Source organism: Solea solea, chromosome 12 (genome assembly GCF_958295425.1).
Source record: "Solea solea chromosome 12, fSolSol10.1, whole genome shotgun sequence".
Classification (NCBI taxonomy): domain Eukaryota; kingdom Metazoa; phylum Chordata; class Actinopteri; order Pleuronectiformes; family Soleidae; genus Solea; species Solea solea.
Genome location: NC_081145.1, coordinates 18,668,816 through 18,690,999, shown reverse-complemented (window position 1 = coordinate 18,690,999; position 22,184 = coordinate 18,668,816). Strand labels below are relative to the sequence as shown.

General features: G+C 39.5%; 3 protein-coding genes across 3 annotated transcripts; 1 reads left to right on the top strand and 2 right to left on the bottom strand.

Annotated features, from left to right (window-relative positions):
• The first annotated feature begins 915 nt into the window (after positions 1-915).
• Positions 916-5,262, top strand: psma1 (proteasome 20S subunit alpha 1). The gene is made up of 10 exons (XM_058645520.1): positions 916-1,021; positions 1,921-1,965; positions 2,142-2,243; positions 2,706-2,809; positions 2,908-2,996; positions 3,245-3,315; positions 3,469-3,598; positions 3,820-3,899; positions 4,209-4,313; positions 4,970-5,262. The coding sequence occupies exons 1-10, from the start codon at positions 1,019-1,021 to the stop codon at positions 5,027-5,029; spliced, it is 789 nt and encodes a 262-aa protein (XP_058501503.1). The 5' UTR covers positions 916-1,018; the 3' UTR covers positions 5,030-5,262.
• A 518-nt stretch (positions 5,263-5,780) lies between these two features.
• ric3b (RIC3 acetylcholine receptor chaperone b) lies at positions 5,781-10,016 on the bottom strand. Its single transcript, XM_058645519.1, has 6 exons — positions 9,765-10,016; positions 8,147-8,373; positions 7,889-7,967; positions 7,654-7,747; positions 7,154-7,284; positions 5,781-6,895 (listed from the first exon to the last, which is right to left on the bottom strand). The coding sequence occupies exons 1-6, from the start codon at positions 9,883-9,885 to the stop codon at positions 6,405-6,407; spliced, it is 1,143 nt and encodes a 380-aa protein (XP_058501502.1). The 5' UTR covers positions 9,886-10,016; the 3' UTR covers positions 5,781-6,404.
• Positions 10,017-10,937: 921 nt separating this feature from the next.
• LOC131470032 (rhombotin-1-like) lies at positions 10,938-20,974 on the bottom strand. The gene is made up of 5 exons (XM_058645521.1): positions 20,546-20,974; positions 19,726-19,939; positions 15,721-15,846; positions 15,291-15,399; positions 10,938-11,600 (listed from the first exon to the last, which is right to left on the bottom strand). The coding sequence occupies exons 1-4, from the start codon at positions 20,565-20,567 to the stop codon at positions 15,294-15,296; spliced, it is 468 nt and encodes a 155-aa protein (XP_058501504.1). The 5' UTR covers positions 20,568-20,974; the 3' UTR covers positions 10,938-11,600; positions 15,291-15,293.
• Positions 20,975-22,184: the final 1,210 nt, after the last annotated feature.

Genomic DNA, 22,184 nt, shown 5'->3' with positions numbered 1-22,184 from the left:
CCAGCAGCAGTAAGCTCCCAAATGAGTTTACTGGATATAAACTAAGTTATTAAATCTAAGTTTTGTTCATGAAAAAAAAAACACACAGTACAGTTCAGTGTCTATGCAGCAGAGCAGATTATTCAATCCATTTTTAAGGTCGAGTGAAACTTCTTGAAGTATGAAATGTGAAGTATTGACTGAAGCTCTGTGGCACAGAAATAACATGTGTGAATTATTAAAATGTGTGGCATTTTAAAGAAGCAAACTGAACACGAACGCCCACTGTGAAAAGAATCACAGCTGCTATTGAAGTTTATAATAAACATTATTATGGTTGTTTTTGGAGAACACTATCACCATATCAACTATAACAATTTAAATTGATTTGATTGACCTTGTTGCCTGCCTTTATTGTGTAATCTGAACTAGCAACCTGAATTTTAATTAAAAATTAAATACAGGTGAATATGATATTTAATTTCACTGCAAATCTGCCATGACAGGGTTTTTATTCTTTAATAGCAGACAGACTTGTGCATAACCGGCAGTGGCAGACACCTAACAAACACAGTACACACCACCACAGTTGTCCACAGAACAGTTTGTTCTTTCTCCTCGAACTTTGTATGTGATGAGGAAAAAATGACCAGCAATAAGTAATTTGTGGTCTTTGTCAACGTCCAAAACATGGTCTTCTTCTGGTTTACTGCTGCCGCCTAGTGTTCGTGTGAAAACACTGCGCCTGTGCAGCAGAGGGGAAAGGAAAACGTATGACATTCAGCAAAATAAGACAAAAACACATTTAAAAATAATAGTAATAAATACCACATGTAGCTTTTAAAATGTAGAAGATAGATTATTAAAATCTCACGATTACATAAAACGTCAGCCTGAGAATCACGGGCTTAACTTTACTCAATCGATCGCTCATTTCGAATCGAGGCTCAACTATTTTCCCTGGAGCTGGATTCAGGAAAATAAATCAAACTAGGATTGCAGCGCCGGGCAGAAGGAGGCGACACATTTATAAGCAAAGATGGTAAGATTGAATGAAATTTACTATCTTTCGCCTAATTTGACATCATTAAATATTTCCGCACAGCAAATTAAACTCACGGCAAGCTCATATCGATAATTTTAAAAGACGGGGGGTCCTTTATGGTCACAAAGGAAGGGACAGCTAGCTAACTACTGCGCTGTGAGTAAGCAAAACATGTAAGAAATGCTAACATTAGCAGTTGTGCTGCTAACGGAAATAACTGTTCTCACTGCAAAGACGCGGTTCACAGCGGAACTTTTGTGAAAGATACATTTTAAATCATGTTCATAATCACTCACGGTCGTTAATTTGGCACTAAATTGTAGAGCCTCGCAGTCTTGTTGCTAATTTGTTAGCAGGCTAAGAGCTAGCAGAAATCAGCCGAGTTTCAGTTAGCTTCTCTCCATCCAGTAATGGAGGTGATTCTTTTTACTTTCGTTTTGTCTCAGACTAAATATATATTAGTTTAGACTGATTGTGTAGTCTCGGGGAACATTTTAATGGTATTGCAGCTCACAACGGTCTGCTTAAATGACAAAAAGCATAAATAAAGTCAAACTTTAATTATGCTATCCAGCTAATGAGAGCTAGTAATGAAAGAGGTTGTGCGTAATTCCAACCAGTTTTAGGCTCTCTTTTGTGAGTGGCTGTACTCTTGGTAGTGGTTATCAATTATTTAGTCATGGTTGTAAATTAAAACCAGTGTCTAGAAAAGTCCGAGCCTCAAACAGGTGCGGAGCCTTCTGTAGTTCCAGTCTAGAACTACTGTGAGAAGGCCACTGACAATGCAGGATAATTATGTCAGACCTGTTCTCGTGTGCTGTGCATTTCATTCCGTAAACTATGGTGTTTGTTTTCATGTCGTTTTAAAAATCTACAATTTTGTTGTTTATTTGTAGTTTCGCAATCAGTACGACAACGACGTGACAGTATGGAGCCCACAGGTAAGTTCGCCTTTAACTGTCTATTATAGATAATCATCTGTAACATAAATGCTTAATCTGACTGTCATCTATCAAAATAGTTGTTCAGAAATTTAGTAGTTGAGTAAAAAAGAATCCTTGTGTTATTGTCTCAGCACGTTGTATTAATAACAGTGTTTGTGTTTATTTGTGCACAGGGCCGTATTCATCAGATCGAGTATGCCATGGAGGCGGTGAAGCAAGGCTCTGCAACCGTTGGACTCAAATCCAAAACCCATGCAGTCCTGGTTGCACTAAAGGTAAAAACCATTCAGTGTTTTGTCTGTGCCTGTTCTAAAGTTGCATTGGCGATTAGTAGTTGGGAATGCTTTGACAGCACTGTCACTAAAACGTGATTTAACAAGACATCTCTATTTGTGTTTATCTTTTGTAAATATTCTAGTTAGCTAAAAATAGTATATGCGTATAAGAGTATATGCTCAATTGACAATTGACACTCATGAAATAATAACTCCCTTTCTTGGAGGTTGTAAAGTTCAGTTTTGTTCTCATGACCTGGATTAGAAGTCTTGTCAAGTGCGATTGTAGTCTTAACTTTCATTATTAATAGTGAATCCATGTGCCACCCTGGCTGGCATCATCAAGCAATGGACAGAATGTATGATATCTGTGTACATTTTTTGATTATAGCACAGTGAAGACCCAGGAAAACAGTGCACTGGTTAATAAAATGACAAGCACATGTTTTTTTGTGTCTGCAGAGAGCCCAGTCTGAACTGGCTGCTCACCAGAAAAAGATCCTCCATGTTGACAACCACATTGGTATCTCCATTGCTGGACTGACTGCTGATGCCAGACTCCTCTGGTAAACCAACATTTTTTATGGTCTAGATGGAGCTTTTTGACAAAGATATATGTTAATGTATTAAGTTATACATAATGCCAACATGGTCTCTCCCACAGTAACTTCATGCGTCAAGAGTGCCTGGACTCCAGATTTGTCTTTGACAGACCTCTCCCCACATCACGTCTTGTCACTCTTGTTGGCAGCAGTATCCTCTCAACTTAAAAAAAAAAAAAAAAGACATTTCCTGAAGAAACATTTGTAAAGGTGAAACCATTTAAAAGTATCGGAAATGTAAGAGATCATCTTCCCAGTGTCAGAAAAATACTTGGCACTATCTCCCCTCTGTGTGGACATGAGTGGTTGTATTTGGGTGCGTCAGTGTGTGAATGATGGAAACTGAACAAACTGTTTCAACATATTAATGGCATCAGTGATCCTTGACCAATATCACAGAAACTCAAATTCCAACACAGAGGTATGGAAGGAGGCCCTATGGTGTGGGACTCCTTGTTGCTGGATTTGATGTAAGTTTGCCCACTCAAGACTGTTTTAGTATTATCTCTCTATCTTAGTATATAAGTTCTTCTTGCATATGTTTAAAAGGTCGTACAAATTTAATGTGAAAATTGACCAACATTAACATATAAGCTCTTCATAATTTGTTGTGTGTCACCCAGGATATGGGACCTCACATCTTCCAGACCTGCCCATCGGCAAACTACTTTGACTGCAAAGCCATGTCGATCGGAGCGCGCTCTCAGTCTGCACGTACCTACCTAGAGAGATGCATGGATAAATTTTCCGACTGTGAGATTGGATTTCATTTTCAAGCTTCTATCGCTTGCATTTTACCTGTTTATGATAAAAGCTGCACAGTTGCAAAATGTGACTAAACGCTGTTGTTGCACACACACATTATTCAGCCATGGACAGTTAATTGCATCAGGCCTTTGTAAATGTGTTGATTATTAACCAGCGATCATTGGATCACTCTTTAAATTTGTCCCTGGTTTTTGTCTTGTTTTCAGGTAATCTGAATGAGCTTGTCGAGCATGGCCTCCGTGCTCTCAGAGAAACTCTCCCAGCTGAGCAGGACCTCACTACCAAGGTACAGCTGCTTTGATTTTTTAATTTCTTTTTCCTTTTTTCCAATTGGAATATATTACACACATTATCAGCTGTTTAGCTAAATTGCAAGTGACATAATTTTGTTGAATGATACTAATAGGAAGATCTTTCTATTTTTTTTAATTTTTTTTATATTAAGGAATTCAAAAATAGTCCAACTAGGTAAAAGGATACTGAATTGATAAAATGCCTTTTAAAGACTGCCTTCTTTGATACTAAACATATTGTCATCTTTTAAAACAGTCTTCTACTGTTTTTTTAGCAGTAATTTTAACCCTGTGTTTTTCAGAATGTTTCCATTGGCATTGTGGGGAAGGACATGGAGTTCATCATTTATGATGACGATAATGTTGCCTCGTTCCTGGAGGGACTTGAGGAGAGGCCACAGAGAAAGGTACTGCAATATATTTATCAAGTCTACTTTGAACTCCTGCTTGGTTTCTTAAAATAATCATGTTGAGAGAAATGGGATTACTGTAGAAGGAGGGTGTATTTGTTCTTCAGGCTGTTTTACAAAATGCACCGTTAGCTGATGCTATAGAGTATATACATACATGTGTAGGCTTCAAGGCAGATATTTAAACTTAAAATATTAATTAAAATATTTGATAACATCTGTGATCATCGAAATGATGGGAGCGAAAGTTGGTGTAATATATTGGCAAACTGTCCTTTTCACAGCAGATATTTGTCATAATAAAAAGGGGTCAGATGCAGGTTTTACCAGTAACATTAATTAGGCTTAAGAGAGCTAGGGTCATGCTATTGCTCACGTGTAAGGATGGGTCACACTAAATACATGCTACTTTAACCCGTAGAATAATTATAAAACTGCATGTTTCCCATTTTTATCTGGATGTGTTCTGATAAAATGATTGAGAAATAATGAAACTGTATGTTCATCATAGCACTGCTAAAACAGTAAATCAGATGGTGGGTTCAGACTTTTGTACTGAACTATATGCTACACAAATTGTTGTTATGTTTTAAAAAAAATATGGATATCAGTGAAGTGTGTGTGTGCTAAGGGATTTGTGTTTTTTGTCTCAGGTTGCCCAGCCCGCAGATGAACCTGCTGCAGAGGTACCCGATGAGCCAATGGAGCACTGAGGTAGCGAGCTGACCGGTGATCTACCTCCTGTAGACCTCAAACCAACATGACACTTAATGCAACACACCAGAGTAATTGTTAGAGGAGGAGGAGGGGCGTCATTGTTGTTGTTGAGATGTGCCACTTGCTAAACTGTTAATCCAAAATATTCTCTGCTGACATCAACAGTGATGTTGCTTTTGTATGAGTAATGTGTACCATTATCAAAGTAATAAACCTTTTTTTGAATTCAGCTTCTGCACATCCCTTTCATTAGTTGCCTCCCTAATGCACATTTTCCCGATTTTAACATTGAACATCAAGGAAACAGTAAACAATCAGTGGGGGGGGGTCAAGAATAGTGCTGCAATAATTATTTGATAAACTGATCAGTAATCTATCAAAGTAATCATTAACGTCTTTATGATAATCTAACAATGTTTTATATATGAAGCAAAGATTACTTTTTGGTCATATGAGTATAAAGTGAATACCTCGTTCGTGGACTAAACAAGAGACTAAACAATCAATTTATTGATTGAAACAACAGTCAAAATATTCTTGTTGCAACATCAGGCTGTTGACTACAGGTGAAAAGTATCATTTTAGTTACCTCTGGCACATGTACAGAAATATTTATTCATGTGCATTGTCCATTCTAAATAAACCAATACATTATTTGCATCCTAAGTTGGGGCTTGTGAGGCTGTTTGGAGTGAAATAGATACAATTTTCTCTTGAGGAAAGTGAAGTAACAAACAACTCTGAAAATCTTATTCACAATAGTTTAATCACTGATGCACAGCAGCTGCACAGGTGCTCTTCTGAACAGTGAATAGGTATATAAAAGTGTAAAAACTTAATTTAAAGCAGTAAAGGATTAACATTTCAAAAAGAAAACTTTATTCTGGTAATAATGTCAGTATCTAGAAGATAAGGAACACTTAAATGTTCCACATGCACTGTCCTGTTTTCTTATGTTAACTGCAATTATTATGAAAGAATTCAGCAAAACGTTCACTGTAGACTGGATTACTGTTATCAAAATAACATATGCAGCTGTCCTCAACTGCTTTCATTTCTTTATATAAATACCTTTGATGCAACTACTCTATGTACTCTATATGTTGGGTTTAAACGAAAAGAGAAATAATACGTTTCTATCTTGTGCAGTCCAGTATTGTCATATTCGATATTTAAATATTAAGCCATTATTTTATCCAAGGAAACACTGAGAATATATGGAAGTTTCAGGTCCATAAACCACCCCATCGCGTTTTAGTCAATAAGGCTGATATAAGTGATATAAAGTGTGGGCATGTTTTTCTTACAGCTGGCAACTCATTTTCATGCTGTCACCAATTATAAGAACAGATAGTCGTTAGAATAGTAGAGTCAGTGTGTGGCTTTCTTTGCTCTCCTTCTCTTGCTCCTCTGTCTGACCTGGCTGTGAGCAGTTTCCATCTCTACGGGTCTGGTGAGGTCCTCCATCTTCTCCTGCTCTATCATGGACGTCACATTCAGTGTGAGCTCCAGCTCCTTTAGGACACCGACCAGCTCCTCCTCTGGGATGCCCAGATCTATTTCACCACTGCTTTCCTTGTGTTCATGCAGGTCCACCCTCTCCTTTATACCTAACTCACTCTGTAACCCCACATCTTCATCACTTCCTGGTGTAAAATCAGATTGTCTCACAGCGTCTGTGCTCAGATCCTCTGCTTCCTTAGTGTCACTTCCGCCTGTAACGTCCTCGGCAGGAATCTTTTCCAGCAGATCACTTTTTGCTTCGGCAGCTTCGGAAACCTCCGCCTCTGTCTGCGTCTGTGGACTGTGCTGACAACAGCAGCTGGAATGTTCCCAGTACTGATGAGGCTGCTCAGGATAATCTGCGAGTACAACGGAGGAAGATAACAGCCTCTGTAGGTATTTTATTTCTTTATTTAACCTTAATTTAACCAGGAGTTGAGGTCACACAGTAATAAATTAAAAACAAACATATGACATTTAGAAAGAGCTGGGAAACCTATGTAAAGAAGAGTCTGAAAACATTCTTTCTTTGAGTAGAAGGTTAAATCACTGTGGTATTTCAGTTTTTTCATGCTCCATTATTAATTATTTGCTGATAGTGTGCACTGTTGACATACCTTCCCAGGCGTCCTGGGCTTTGACTCCTGTAGTCATGCCCTCCATCAGCTGGCCCTCCTGCATCACCCGGGTTATCTCGGTCAGCTGCTGCAGGAGACTTTGCTCCTGATCTGCCATCACTCCCTTCACCCTGCAACACAGACACACCTGATCTGTGCAGCAGAACCACGTGCAACTGTTCTGTTTGTTTGTTACGTCTGTAACTGTCTATTAACGTTTGAAACGACACAATTAGCAACCTATTACTTCTATTGTTCACTTTGTTCTATGCCAGTAAAAATGTTGGAAATAATTTATATTTTTAGATTGTAATAAAAGACAAGTGTTACACTTTTAGCATTTAAAATAGTTCTAAATATAAAAAGGAAATGGATTCACACTTTATGGAGGAGATTACTGCATGCATGGAATTGAACTAGCAAACAAATAAACTCAATCAAGTATGTCGTTCCATTAAGGAAGAGGCTGATGACGTGATTCATCAGTAACAGACACACACCTGTCAGGACTGTGGTGAGCATTGGAAACAATATTCTCCATCACCAACTCTGTCTCTCTCAGTTTCTCCTGCAGCTGAGTAAGTTCGAAGTCGGCTGGAGGGAGAAGAAGAAAAGAAACAGGATCTTCAAACAAGGTACAGCAGAGACAAACAATGAGCAGGCCAATTATTTGGTCACAGTGTGAGTGCAGTTAAAAGTGTAACCTAACAAACAAAACGTGTTGACGCTACTCACTGATCTTCCTCTTCTTATTCTCTGACCGCACTGAAGAAAACCTGCCCTCTGTTGGCTTGTTGTTCCCCTTAGATGTGATCTAACAGGGAGATAAGATGTGAATGTGCTGTTTAGATTATAACCTGACCACCATTTAAATTTGTACTATTTGTGGGGCAAAAGCAACATTTGGAGATGTTTCTTTGAGCTCTTCTTTTTCACTGTTTTCTCTAACACAACAAATGAGGCACTCTGTGTATTGTGTGTGTAATATTTCACCTTGAACAGTATGTACAGGATGTAGAGTAAGATCCCGAAGCCGTACACAGGGATGATCTGTCCTGCCAGGTTGGATTTACCTCCAGTTCCTACCCCTAGTCCCGCTCCCTTTGCCTTGGCTACAGTATCTGGGTTGTTGGCTCTGGAGTAGCCAGCACTCCCGGCCCTCTGGCCTCGGACCTCAGAGGCCGACTGTCGGTGCATCATCGGAGGGAAACGACCTGAACCTGGACAGAAAGGACCACTGGACACGTGAATATCAAACAACATACTCTTATTGACCACTTTTGAGCACACACAGGCATGTAGACATGGTCAAGACATCCTGGTGGAGAAGAAAGGTGATTATGTGGCTTTGCTGGCTCTCTCCCAACACATGTAAGCAAAAATAATAATAAAAACAACCTGCAGCAACCAGGTGATGCATTTCAGTTTGACAAAATCTTCAAGGCAGAGCGGTCAAACTCATTTTTGTTCAGGGGCCACATACAGTGCAGTTTGTCTGGGGTGGGCCGGACCAGTAAAATAACAGCATAATAACCTAAAAACAACAAGAACCTTCAATGTTTCCCTTTGTTTTACATTTTATGAAGTATGTTTTAACAAAAACATACCTGAAATTTCTGAAAAATAAGTGCAAATTCAACAATATTATGCAACTTACAGATCACAGTGAATCTACAAAGGCACAAAACACCCTCTGGTGGGCCAGTTCTGACCCGCGGGCCGTATGTTTGACACCCCTGCTCTAATGATTCACCTTGTTGAATCTATAACTGCCTAAGATTTAAGGCGGTGCTAAGGCAAAAAGAAGGCCCAACTCAGCACTACCTAATAAAAAGTGAGTGTAAATAACAGACAATGAAAATTCACTAAATGTCCACTAACTACAGGTACACATTATTGTTTGGGGGGTGTGGAGTTCATTACTGGTGTATCAAACTGATGCATATATAAAATTATAAATAGCACAGGTTATAACTTGACACTTACTGCCCACATTATAAGGTACACCTTGCTAGCACCAGGTTTGACCTCTTTTGCCTTGGTGCTGGAAACATTCCTCAGAGATTTTGTGTCATACTGAAATTATAGCATCATGCAGTTGCTTTGAACATGCTTTGTTGGTGCCAGATGGGCTGATCTGGCTGATTCAGAAACTGCTAATCCACACGGATTTTCATGCACAACCATCTCAAGGGGTTTACAGAGAATGGTACAAGGAAAAAAAAAGAGAGGAAAATATCCTGTGACCTGCTGATGACAGTGGTCAGAGAAGAATGACCAGACTGGTTTGAGATGACAGAAAGACAACTGCAGTAACTCATGCAGGTAACCATCTGTGAAAACGTGACGTCCAACCTTGAGGCAGTGGGACTACAACGGCAGAAGACATTTTATCAGGTGTCACGTATACCCAATAAAGTGGCTGGATGACAGTGCTGTTTTGGCGCCCCTGTCAGGGAGGAGAGAGTAACTGCAGGAGAACTAGACACCACCTATTCTACTCGAAAATAATAAGCATCGTTATCGCCATTTAAAAAAAGAGCCAGTAAATTAAAGGCCATCGTCCCTTTCTTCACAGAAACGTCCGACAGAAAGCGCTAAGGTGACGCACCCTCCGGCCGTTCAGCGGCATCCTTCCTCCCCCGAGACAGCAGCAGTTTGGGAAGCAGCAACGCCACGCACAGCACGAGACACGTCGCGAGGGTCACCTTCTGGAATGTGGACATCCCCATCACGAACAGGTAAACGGTCACGTGTCTGCGAAGACAACGCGCCCCGGGGTTTGTTTGTTTTTTTGCAGGTGCAAGTGGAGACGCAGGCCGGTCAATGATGTCGTCCTCCTCCCTTGTGTTGACTGAGAGGACGGAAGTAGAATGGGGGTTGTGTGATTATCGTGTTTCACCGCTGGGTGGCGACAAACGACTGTTTTTGTTTTGACAACAGTCACAGTCAGAAATTCACAGGTGTTCATAATTAATCTAATTATTTTACACAGTACACCCAACAATAGACAGCAATAACCAGAGGTGGGAAGTAATGAATTACATTTACTCGCATTACTGTAACTGAGTTGTTTTTTTCTGTACTTGTACTGTAATTTTTATTAAAATTTGTAATTTTACTTTTACTTAAGTATGTTTTTTTTGGAAGTACTGTACTTAGCAACGTTTTGAAACACATCTGTTACTGAGTAAACAAGTAACTTAGTAACTTTTAATTTGAGTACATTTTAAACAAGCTACTTTTTTACTTTAACTTGAGTGTATTTTTTGTTTTGTTTTATTTAAATTGTATCAAAATAGTCTTACTTTTACTTGAGTAGAATATTTCAGTAGTCTTTCCACCTGTGGTTATAACAAATGTAATTTTGTAACACTGAACCAGAATCAGGGCAACACATGGCCAAGAGGAATTGGACTTGTAACCGGAAGGTTTGCAGTTCTATCCCAGGAAAGGTTGATGGTGCCTCAGAGCAAAGCACTCCCCCAGACACAGATAAGTGTTGCCTACTGTTCCTGCTTGTGTGTTAACTACTGGTGTGTAATAAGTTAAATGCAGAGGTCAAATTCCCTGTCACTAGTGGGTGTGTGTGCAAAAATAACTCATTCTAATCCAAAACACATTTGTTTCCCATCATATTAGAAATACATATAACAACAATTATAAAAGGGTGTTCATGTAATTCAAGCATTAATAGTTGACATATTTTTTATTTTTGTTGTTAGTAAATGCGATCGTATGTAATAGTAAATGGTCATCTCGGTGTAAATAATGACCACACAAATTGAAATGAAAGTTCATTTTAATTAGTCAAGAAAAAGAAAAACCAGCTTGAGATGAAAGTGGAAATAAGGCTGCACTGGGTTAGAAGTCCCACTCCAACTTTCAGTTGATTCTCCTCAGCTGAACCAAACACTATATGTAAATATACAGTATTTCAGTTTGATTTGGGGCTTCCATCGTGCCAGATGGGTGGAGTTCACCACAAAACACAAGACATCTCAGTGACTGCCAGAATGATTTGACTGGGAACTTGGATTTTTTTACTCTGATGGATGACTTGTTTGATGCTATGTGTGGCCTGACTGGCTTAAAACATCTGTCTAGTGTTTCAAGTTTGCTGAAACTAACTCTACAAATGATCTGCAAACACAAGTTCACTCTATATTTTTGTTGAATGTAAGAAATGGGGGCAGAACCACCACAGTCCACGTTAAGTGCTCTGGAAAATCCTCCTCATTGTTTTATTATTCCATCTCAGTTGATCTCTGGTCCATCAGAAACAGCAGTTTTCAGTATAGTTACCATGCAGCTCTTTCATAGAGAGTTCAAACATGGACTGCTGGCAAAGTGTCCCATCAATGTCATTTGCACACTTGGGGAAGTCTGAAACAGGAAGCTGCTGTGAGATTGTACAGTCCAGCTGGCGCAGTCGTTCTGCGCTGATCTGCAGAGAGAGAGACAGAAAGAAGAATATGAACTGCATAAATCAGCTCCAGGTCACTCTAAGTGGTTTCAGAGGTTCAACAAAAACCTATTATCAGATTTGCACATCTGCAAATTGTAGTAGAATAATTTTTATTTGTCATCAAATACATTTTGGTGTTCATTATGGATAGGCCTTGTCATAGACCGGTAACTTGTGGTCGCTCAGTGTCAGATGGAATTGGCTCCATCCCCCTGCCACCCTCAGAGAACTCTATGAATAAATTGTTTTGTGATTTGCTACAAGAACACCTTCAATAGATAATAATGTTATCTCTTTTGAAAAAAAAAAAGACATTCTGATATACTGAATACAAATTTCATTATATATGTCATCGACCAGGGCAGCAGAATACGCAAAGTACGACATTTGCATGCAACAATATTGAATTAGTTTTATATTTAATAATAATTTCTAGTCATCTAATAATTTTTAAAGAATAGAAATAAATAAAATAGGGGGTTCATTAGTATCGCAACATCCCTCCAAAGAGAAGCAGTTGGATGCCATCCAGCTAACAGTTACACAGAAGTGTTGATTAACTTGTGCTGTCTTTGAATATAAATAAACAAAATAAAACCTTAATTGAGGCACATTTTTAAAGACTAAAAAAATATATAGAATAACACCAGCCGTATCACCCAAGACTGACATTTGTGCAAAAATTAATCTCTTTTTCCAAACCTTGATAATCTCTTTGAGGAATTAAACTCTTGATTTGCCTCAAAAAGCCTTAAATCCCTGGGCTTTCACACACTGCATACATTGTACCATAGTATTTATGAGGTGCAAATACTTGCTCTGTGCTCATTTAGTTTCTAATGCTGTTCACACAATGAACAGCAAAAGTCTGGAGATAGGGTATTTCAGGGAAATGGCATCGCCTTCGTCATCATTTGATTATGAGAACTTGTGTCTGTAAAAGTCATAGACAGCCCAGACGACATGTACATGTATTTCACTTTTGTTTATATTAAACTGCTGTCTACAATATTATACAAAAAAAAGACCACAGGAGTTGCTAACAGTGTAAAAAATATTCTCCGAAGTTCTAAAATGAAAGTATTTATTCCTTCCATTCCATAAACTTAAAAAAATCCATTTAATCAAACCCAAAACAATTATTCAGTCAAAATATAATATAACAAACTATTATACATGGTCAAAAAACTGTATGCTTCTCCTCGTGATTGAGCAACAGCCATCAATCTGAGGTATATCACCTTTGCCTAACGGAGAGCACGTCCTCCTGCTAAGTGGTTCCGAAAACAAAAAACAAACAAAAATGGCTCTTACAATTTGTTTAAATCAAGTATTACTGTGAATTCCTAAATCAACAGAATTATTTGGGTAGATTTCTTATTGAAACTCCAAACACAATGTACTTTATGCACACATTTGATGGATATCTCAGTACCTCACGTCCTATATCAGGACTTTTATTGTGAAAAAAAAAAAGAGAAAGAAATTATGTTTCAACATGAACTCTGACATCAATCAAAAGTAAATGCTCTGATGTGGCACTTTGTATTTCTTGTAAGGTAGTTGTACAGTTAATGACAGGTTAGCGCTATTCTGAGCCGCAGCAAACCCTGAAACCTTCATACCTGTGGATTCTGTGGTATTTGCTGCACTTGCTTTCAACCTTTAAAATCCTCCCTCAAGAGGAAATGCTGTGCACCAATTGGATTCACTTGTCTGCCCTTTAAACCTGCCCTTTTATACACATGTAAACCTGCAGGCAGCTTCCCGCGTTGTTAGAGTCTAAAACATTTAACCTCAGTGAAATGAGTCTGCTGTAGACATGACACAGCTCATCTTTCTCTGCACACAGTTCAAATAATCCACATCGTCCACTGTGCTGCAGTGGATTATGTACGTCACCTCACAACCAGGTAACGAGAACATATGTGGTTTCTTTTTGAAGTGATGACATTATGCAGCTGAGTCAGACAACAGAAAAGGGTAACTGCTTTTGGACTGTTTAGTTTAATTGCCTGTGTAATGAAGCCTCTCTCTCTCTCTCTAAATCCAGACAGTTTCTATGTACCAGAAAATAGAACGTTATGTCACCACACTGCATGAATAATGATAATAATAATAATAATAATAATAATACTGTATGTTGTTAAAAGTTCAGCCTCAACTCTGGTTCATCATTTCCCATTTCACAATTTCACTCAAGCTATTATGGTAAACAGAGACATTCTCTGACCCTGTCATTTTGAGTAATGGTGTGTTTCAGACTCTTCACCATGTCATGGCTTTTCTGTGGTGAAATATTAAAAGATTTCTGTGATGGACTGGCAATCTGTCCAGGGTGTGACCCGCCTATCACCCTATGTCAGCTGAGATTGGCACAGCAGCCCACCCCAGCAGTAGAAAATGGATGGATGGATGTATTGTGATTGACTTCTAAGATTTCATAAGTAGTCTCAATAGGACTGACTCATCATCAGTCTCATGGGTATTTTATTTTATAACGGAATAGGGGGATTAAAAAAAATGACACACATCATTTTTCATATGAAGTAAGACATGCAGTTGTTCTTTTTTTTTTTTTTTTTTTAACACATCCAGCCAACACAGACCCTTATCATTCATAAGAGGTCCCTTCTAAACATCCACTCTTTTTTCACCTCTGTTAGGTTTTCCATCAACTTCCACTATACAGTCCTGGCATGGAATGGCACAGCACGGCTCTACTCTACACGGTTTGGTTCATTTTCCATTACTATAGTACCTCCTCAAAATGGGCGGAGTCTTCATAGCATGGCTGCATGAAACTGCTGTGACAAACTAGTGACGATTGACTAGTAAAGCAGTTGTTTTTCGGTGTACTGAATCATTAGAATCAGTTCATTAAAAAGACTTGTTTACACAGTCGTTCAACACTTCCTGCGTGACCAGAGCACACACTCCTTCTGACTGAACACAATAGCGGCAGTGCTGTCACTAAATACACCAGACTCCTCTGTTAAATGTTGAGATTTTAGACATTTCCTTGGTAAATGTTGGAGATGAATGCATGTCTTCAGGATTGTAAAGTCTTTTTAACTGATCTACAGTTCAGCATTGTTTGGTTTGAGTTTGACATCACACATAGCATCGTCTCAGCTTGCTTGGAACCTCATTAGAGCAGGTATTAAAAACAGTACCAGGTACCAGGTACTATCGCTAATGGAAAATGCTGAGTCAAGTCGTGCTGGAACTGGGTAGTGGAAAAGTGAGCCATTAGCTCACATTTCTGCTGCTGCTGCTGCTGCTGCTGAGCTAAAACAGGCTAAAAAAAAACAGGTTTATCACTTGAAAATTTATGCTACAGTTTTTCAATAAAACCTGATACATTAGTTTGAGTTGGCAGCCACACAATATGGATAACATTATCAGGCATCAATCTTTTTTTTTTTAAGTGCACAAAAACATACATTTATGCATGCATGTTAAATGTGACCTAATGCAGAGGTTTTCAAAAGGTCTTGGCATGGATTTCAACAGCCTCTGGTCTTAAGTCTTGAGCATGCATATGGTCATATATGGGATGAGCTTGCGAGTGCATTTGTCTGCCTTCCAGATACCTCATTGCATGGTTTAGTTCAAACTGTCAGAGCAGCTGTCTGGGGCTGTAATTTATCATCATCAGAATATTACCTCTCAGTGAGGCTGCCTCTCAGTGCTGCCATTAAGATGGCCTCCTTCATAGTCCAGCTGGCACAGGATCATGTTGTTCTTGAGGAAAAACTTGTCTCCCACGCAAAATCTGCAGAGAGGAACAAAGATATAGAACTGGGTCTCGGTTCTTACTGGGGCTGAAGTGAATCATGAGTTCCCAGAGGAGCATTTCAGGCATAGTTTCAGCACACATCCACCGCTATGATAATCAGAAAATTAATCTTGCATGATTGCTGTCTGATTAACTATCCAAGTTATATACAAAGTCTTTAAGCCTTTGGGGTTTTAGACTCTGCTGTAAATTTAATTAGGTCCTGATTACAATGCATTGGTAATATGCTCATGATGACCACTGCATAATAAGTCAAGTGAATTTGATCACCCTGGCTAATTGCTGCCCTAATCTTACCTCTGGCGGCAGAGCTGACAGGCGAAGCAGTCTAAGTGGTAGACGTTGTCTCTGGCTCTCATCACCATTTCAAAAGCAGGGATCATCTTACTGCAGGCTGCACAGTTCCCTGTCACCCCAAAGAGCCTGCAGAGGCACAGAGGGCAACAAACAGACCTGTAGTCTGGACACACATATGTTCCAGTCAAGATATCTACAGGGACAGAAACTGTGAAATGAAAGGGAGCCTTAAAAGAACTTCAACAGAGCCCTGCGTCTGCTCAAGCACAACTTAATTCCCTGCAGATTATGATGCTCTAACACTAATGCAGTTATTGTGCAGACCATAAATACAAGAAGTCAAGTACAAAAAAAACCCCACATGAGCCTCATAGTTGTAATTCAGAGTAGGACTTTCTGAGTGTCACCATGTAAACTAGAACCAGTGATAAGTTTAAAATAATAGCTGATTATATACTTTTATAGTCTCCATAGTTTCACTTTTACTGTTGGTTTCACATGTTAATCAAAATAAATACTTCATTGATTAATGAAAAGATATTTTCTCACACGAGTATCACACTACTGCTTATGCAGCCTGTGGTCACAGCTGTGTTTCATGGTTACATTTAAATTAATGGACGTGTTTATTTTTGTGTTTTTACTTTTGTTTAATTCTTATGTTCATTGTTCTTTACAATCTGTGTTAGTATATGTATATTATGTATATGACACTATGAAGCATATTGGGCATATAATTGTACCAATGCAATTCTTTTCTTATTTCCTGAGACCAAATTATTAATACATGAAAAATAGTTAATCATCATTTACCTGCATCACAATACCAACATAATATCATTACCCCAGCATAATATATCAATGCAGTAACAACAGGGTCTGTTGCTATTTTTTCCCACAATACTAACTATCATTTAATTTCTATTTATTGTTTAAAATAAATCCTTAACCTTGCTCCTGCACTCACTTACTGCAGAACATCAGGTGTAAAATCTTTCATTAAGTGGGCGATCACTATTCATCTGCTGACAAACTATATGGAGATCCACTGATATAAGAACACTTTTAAACCTGTGACTTTTTTGTGCCCTGTTTGAGGTTCAAACCTGTGAGTCAATTTATGGTGCTTTTCTGAAACTAACAATTTATGTGACAGCATTTGAACTTTGTCCTCAGACTACCTGGGAACGAACCCCATGTTGTTTTTAATACTCAGTGACTCAGTGCTGACCAGCTGCAAATTGCTTCACCTCTCATTCACCTCTAAAAGAATGAACAAACGGCTCCCCGAGAGCCTGACACACATGAAGCTAAGTGACCACGGCCGATTTCCATAATCTATTTGAGGCCAAATAGAAAAGGAGGCTTGGGTGGAACCATGATGGGAAAAAAAAGACAGAAATGAGGAAAAGCCTCAAGCATGTGTGTCCCACAGACTTGAAAATGTCATCAAATGAGTGACAAACAACACAGGAACAAAAACGACTTCTAATTAGCAGAATGTTCTGATCTAACGAGCCTGAGTCCTGAACAGGCACCTGGTGGGTTTTTCCTTCTCCTTAACGAGGCTGCGAAGCTCAATGCTAATTCTCTACTAATGGTCCAATTAAAAGAAATCACATGGTTCTAATCCCGCTCTTCAAAGGCTTTTTGGTCTGCACCCTCGCAAATGATTAGGAAAACAGGAGGCAATCTAGCCAATTTAACTGTCAAAAGAGGTTTTGGTCTCTTAAGTGCAGTGCAGCTAATGAGAGACTTAGTTCCAACCAAATCCAGCTGGATTGTACATGAGACTAACACATGAGTTCAGCAATGTGGCTGAGATATCAGGAGTTCTCCTGCTGACCTGACACCAGACATCGTTATTTCAGGCAAGAAAATGGAGCAGTTTGAGCCAGAGTTTGGTTTAGATACAGACAGTGTCATTGAGATTTACACTTGTAAGTCTGTTGAGGCAGAAACCTATTTAAATAGCTACTAATTATATTTATAACATATTCATTGGGTATTGAATCACAGTCATGCAAGGTCAGGGGCTGAATGACCTTAAATGTGCTGTTGAGACAATCTACAAATGTTTATTTTTAATCTTGATTGCTCTAAAAATGTGTTTAAGGGCTAACCCCAACTCTTTAATGTGATTAACTTCCTGCCTGTTTGCATGGTGCATACATGTTAACTTCTAATTGTGTACTTTAAAAGCAAGTTTGACATGTGTTTGAGATTAGCCGATTTGAGAAGCAAAGCAGCAGGTGGTTAGCTTAGCTTAATTTAGCATAGCTTATGGCTTAGTTTAGCTTATTTTAGCAGAGATACAACAACCACTCCTCCATGTTATTTCTGCCAACTATTTATTAATTTGTGCCTCTTTGTGGCGTTCTGGCTCCTGATTGGACAACAATTTGAGTAATCCATCTTTCTTCATTTTACTAACGCACCTCCAAAAAAACTCCATGCCTACCCTAGCTCGGACATTTACACAATACTTCCTCTAGAGGGCAGTGCTGACAACCAAGTTGCAGGCATCAAGAAACTTAGTGACCATTAAAAGGGGATATTGGTACGAAATAGACTGAAACGCAAGCGGATTTCTTGGCGGTGGAATGTAAGACCACTAAATGCAAGACGTCCCATTAATGGGGAACATTACTTGTTGGTTTTGCCGATGAAAGAGATCGATTGCGAGCAGCATTTTCAATATTTCTGTATGTTCACTGCGACTTTTCACAACTTGCTTAGCCATATAGCCTCCCTTGCAGTTGTTTCAGTATTGACTCTATACTGCCCCCATGATTTCTGGTGGTATTGCTCCATTTCATCCGTCTTCATAAACGTATGAATGGGCCTTTACTTGCAGAGCCCTGGGAGTTAAAGACCCTTAAACACTCAGTGTTTGCTGTTTGTAGCTTATTGTAGCGTGCTTAATTGTTAGGGTTTGTGGCATTTCGATGCCAAAAATATTGTTAATATTAGCATTCATGTTGCCATTGCGGGCCACACGGTGGTGTAGTGGTTAGCACTCTCGCCTTGCAGCGAGAAGACCCGGGTTCGAGCCCCGGTTGGAACAAGGGCCTTTCTGCATGGAGTTTGCATGTTCTCCCCGTGTGTGCGTGGGTTCTCTCCGGGTACTCCGGCTTCCTCCCACAGTCCAAAAACATGCAATGTGGGGATAGGTAAATTGGACACTCCAAATTGACCATAGGAGTGAGTGTGAGAGTGAATGGTTGTTTGTCTCTATCTGTGTGTGGCCCTGCGATGGACTGGCGAACTGTCCAGGGTGTACCCCGCCTATCGCCCGATGTAGCTGAGATTGGCACAGCACCCCCCGCGACCCTCTGGTTGAGGATAAAGCGGTAGATGATGATGATGATGTTGCCATTGCCAATAGCAACAGTGTCTTCACAGCATAACCATCTGAACATTAAGCATAACTTTCCACGCTGCAAACCATGACCTCACAATCTGAAGTGTATTGTAGTATCTGTAATTGTTAATACACGGGTCACTGTGGGGAACCATATGTTCCATATCAACTAAGTCCGACAGAAAGATTTGTGTGATGAACGGTGCAGCGTCGCAATATGATGACTAAAACAGACTCCAGTAAAGATGTGTTAACCCTCTTGGATTCATATTGGATTTATTATTGAAGTGTTTAGCACATATTTCTAAGAAACATTATACTTCCTCTATACAAAGCCACTTTTGGGGTAAAAACATCTGTGAGCAGTTGATAATGTTTGCATTTTTGTACATGTTGGCTGTCTACTCTCTTACAGCTTTTCTTAATTAAAGAGTCGTTATGTTGCCTTATCTACAGAACGTGTTGTTGCATGAAGAGTTGTATTTGAGCATTAGTTTCAGTTGTCCTTTTACTCACTCTGCTCCAACAGCTTCTTGAATCACCTACATTATCAGATTATTCTCTTTCACTTGGATCCTCAGTGGATCTATACAGCCACAACTTGACCTCTGTAATGATTTGTTTTGAAAGGTTAGGAGTACCTCAGGTAGTCCCGGCGGCAGAGGATGAGGTTTGCCCGAGTGTAGAGGGTGGAGCCCATCCGGCCCAGGTGGCAGTCACAGCAGGCGCACTTTAGACAATCTTCGTGCCAGTACCTGTCCAGCGCCTGCAGCATGAAGCGGTCTCTGATCTTCCCGTTGCAGCCTGCACAGCCCCTTGTCTTTTCTCTGGACTGGAGGGACACAAGAGACACACCTGACATGACAAAAAGAGCAACAGAGGAACAGGTTAAGCTAAGGAACATATCTTCATTCCATCATGATAAATGAATACATTCATAAGAATTTGTAAATATCAAAGGTACAGGAGCTATTTAATTGTAATTACAGTGATCATGAAAATTCCAAAAAACAAATCCATTATCAATAACTCAAACCCTAACTTCAATATTATTCACACTCACGGTTGAAAGTTAAACACTTCCCTTCTTAATGACACAGACAGATTTCACATACTAATTTTGATGTTATCTTATCAATTCATTGGTCACTTTATTAGGTACACCTGACAACAGTTTATCGCATTTCACTAGACTCTGTTATTGTTGTTTGTTGTTTAATATGTCATTACATGTGGTGTTGTACTGGATTTGCTCGTGTTGAGTAAGTGAGTATAGTTGTGTTTTCATCCCTATTCCTATAGCAACAATGGGCAGGACAGACAGACTAACTCACTTCATTAAGAACAATTCATATACCACTGACTATGTCAGTCAAATGTCGGGCAGGAGGCTATGTTGCAAAGCGTTTACATTATCTGTGTCAGTTCAAACCGCAAACTGAAATGTGCCTCTGTACTCACTCTCCTCCTTGTCCAGTACCATCCTTGTTTGAAAGGAGCACAGTCCAACAACAGCAGAAACAGCCTCCCCCTCCTCTTGTAATTCTTCAGAGCGATAATAAACAGAGGTTCCTTGACTCCGTGTGTGAATTACAAGCCGGAGGCGCTCAAACTAAAAGCTCCACTTCTTCATACGGTCCCCGAGTAAAACCCAAAGTAACGGTCGGAAGAGTCGCTTTCTGCGCGTAAAAGCAGCCCGTGGATGGATGAGGTCTGCGTCCCCGGGTATCACCTTGCAGACAGAAGCGGCGTGTCCTCAAATCAAGAGCGGCTGTGCTTTATCTGAGCTGATGTCAGTGCATAAGCATTTCTGTATCTGCGCAGGCTGCGGCTGTTCCCTTCAAATGAGCTCCTCTGCACAGACTGACTGAGGCTCCCTCTCCCTCCCCCCTCTCCGCAAAAAAAAAAAAAAACTCTCACAGTCAAATGGTTCTTTCAACACTGCGTGCTAATTATATAAAGTCATTATGCTCAGATCTGATAGTAACCGCCCCCTCCCACTCTGAATCAATTATTCAATAGACAGCCACACACCAGGACAGTTCGGGCCTGAGGTGTTTTAGAATGAGCTTATTCAACTCCAAGGACACCAATTATCTCCAGGGCGCCTTGTAGTCAAAGCTGTGGCTTTTCAGCGCCCCAGCATGTGTAGGTCTCTCTTTTTTTTTATTATTTCCATGCGCGCACGTGCGCGTGAGTCAGCAAACATGTGTCTCTATCCAGAGCGTGTGACCACACAGGTATGTTGTCCCTCATATATGTTGACTTAAGTCTCAAAAAGTAGCCTCTTATTAATTAAAGATGCAGTGGAACATGTAGGAGGGTTTATTGACAGACATTGAATAAACTACCCTTAGGAATGTTTGTATAAGTGTATAACTGCTTTGAAATTAAAACTGTTTCTTTTTTTGGAACTGTAGAATAAGACTTTTATGTGTACCTGCAGGGTCATGCTTTATAGGAGCGGCCATCTTGTGCCACCATGTTTCTACAGCAGCACGGTTGGACAATTTTCACATTTTAAGTGAAAACTTTTAAGAGGATTTATGAATGTATGTACATACAGTATGTATATAACATTTGACCCTCATCTAATCTCCAATTTATCACATTTGTATGTAAAAGACAAAATAATAGAAAATCTGGTGGAAAATCTAAAAATACAAATAAATCTAAACTGCATCACATCATTACCAGAGCAATACTTCTGCTATAAGAAAGTAACATTAATGTAGAAAAGGTCCAGTGCAGGAATTAGTGACATCTAATGGTGAGACTGTAGATTGTAGCAAACAGAGGTCGGTTCTGTTCACCCCTTCCTTTCCCTATAGTCTGTCAAGTAACTACTGTGTCTTTCATATGCCGTATCATTCTTCTTTGTTTGTGAAGTAATATTCTACTTCAGTATAGACATATACTACTTGTATTACTTACTTGTATATTGCTTGTTTGTTTATTATCTATTGTTGAGCCGCTGTAACGCCGTTTTCTCTCCACTGTGAGATAAATAAAGCTATCTTATATTATCTTATAATCTGGCTGAGGCTGCTGCAGAAACAAGGCAGGGCAAGGCACCCTTGATTTCAAGGCTATACACAAA

What these genes read in the sequence shown, in the direction of transcription:
- ric3b (XM_058645519.1), bottom strand. Translation starts at nt 9,885, where the DNA reads ATGGGGATGTCCACATTCCAGAAGGTGACCCTCGCGACGTGTCTCGTG. An exon ending in TCCTGTACATACTGTTCAAG is followed by an intron (nt 7,968 to 8,146) that starts GTGAAATATTAC and finishes TCTCCCTGTTAG; the next exon opens with ATCACATCTAAGGGGAACAA. An exon ending in GAATAAGAAGAGGAAGATCA is followed by an intron (nt 7,748 to 7,888) that starts GTGAGTAGCGTC and finishes TTCTCCCTCCAG; the next exon opens with CCGACTTCGAACTTACTCAG.
- LOC131470032 (XM_058645521.1), bottom strand. Translation starts at nt 20,567, where the DNA reads ATGGTACTGGACAAGGAGGAGA. An exon ending in GGTACTGGACAAGGAGGAGA is followed by an intron (nt 19,940 to 20,545) that starts GTGAGTACAGAG and finishes TTGTCATGTCAG; the next exon opens with GTGTGTCTCTTGTGTCCCTC. An exon ending in TGCCGCCGGGACTACCTGAG is followed by an intron (nt 15,847 to 19,725) that starts GTACTCCTAACC and finishes GTGCCTCTGCAG; the next exon opens with GCTCTTTGGGGTGACAGGGA.
- psma1 (XM_058645520.1), top strand. An exon ending in TGACAGTATGGAGCCCACAG is followed by an intron (nt 1,966 to 2,141) that starts GTAAGTTCGCCT and finishes ATTTGTGCACAG; the next exon opens with GGCCGTATTCATCAGATCGA. An exon ending in AGCAGGACCTCACTACCAAG is followed by an intron (nt 3,900 to 4,208) that starts GTACAGCTGCTT and finishes TGTGTTTTTCAG; the next exon opens with AATGTTTCCATTGGCATTGT.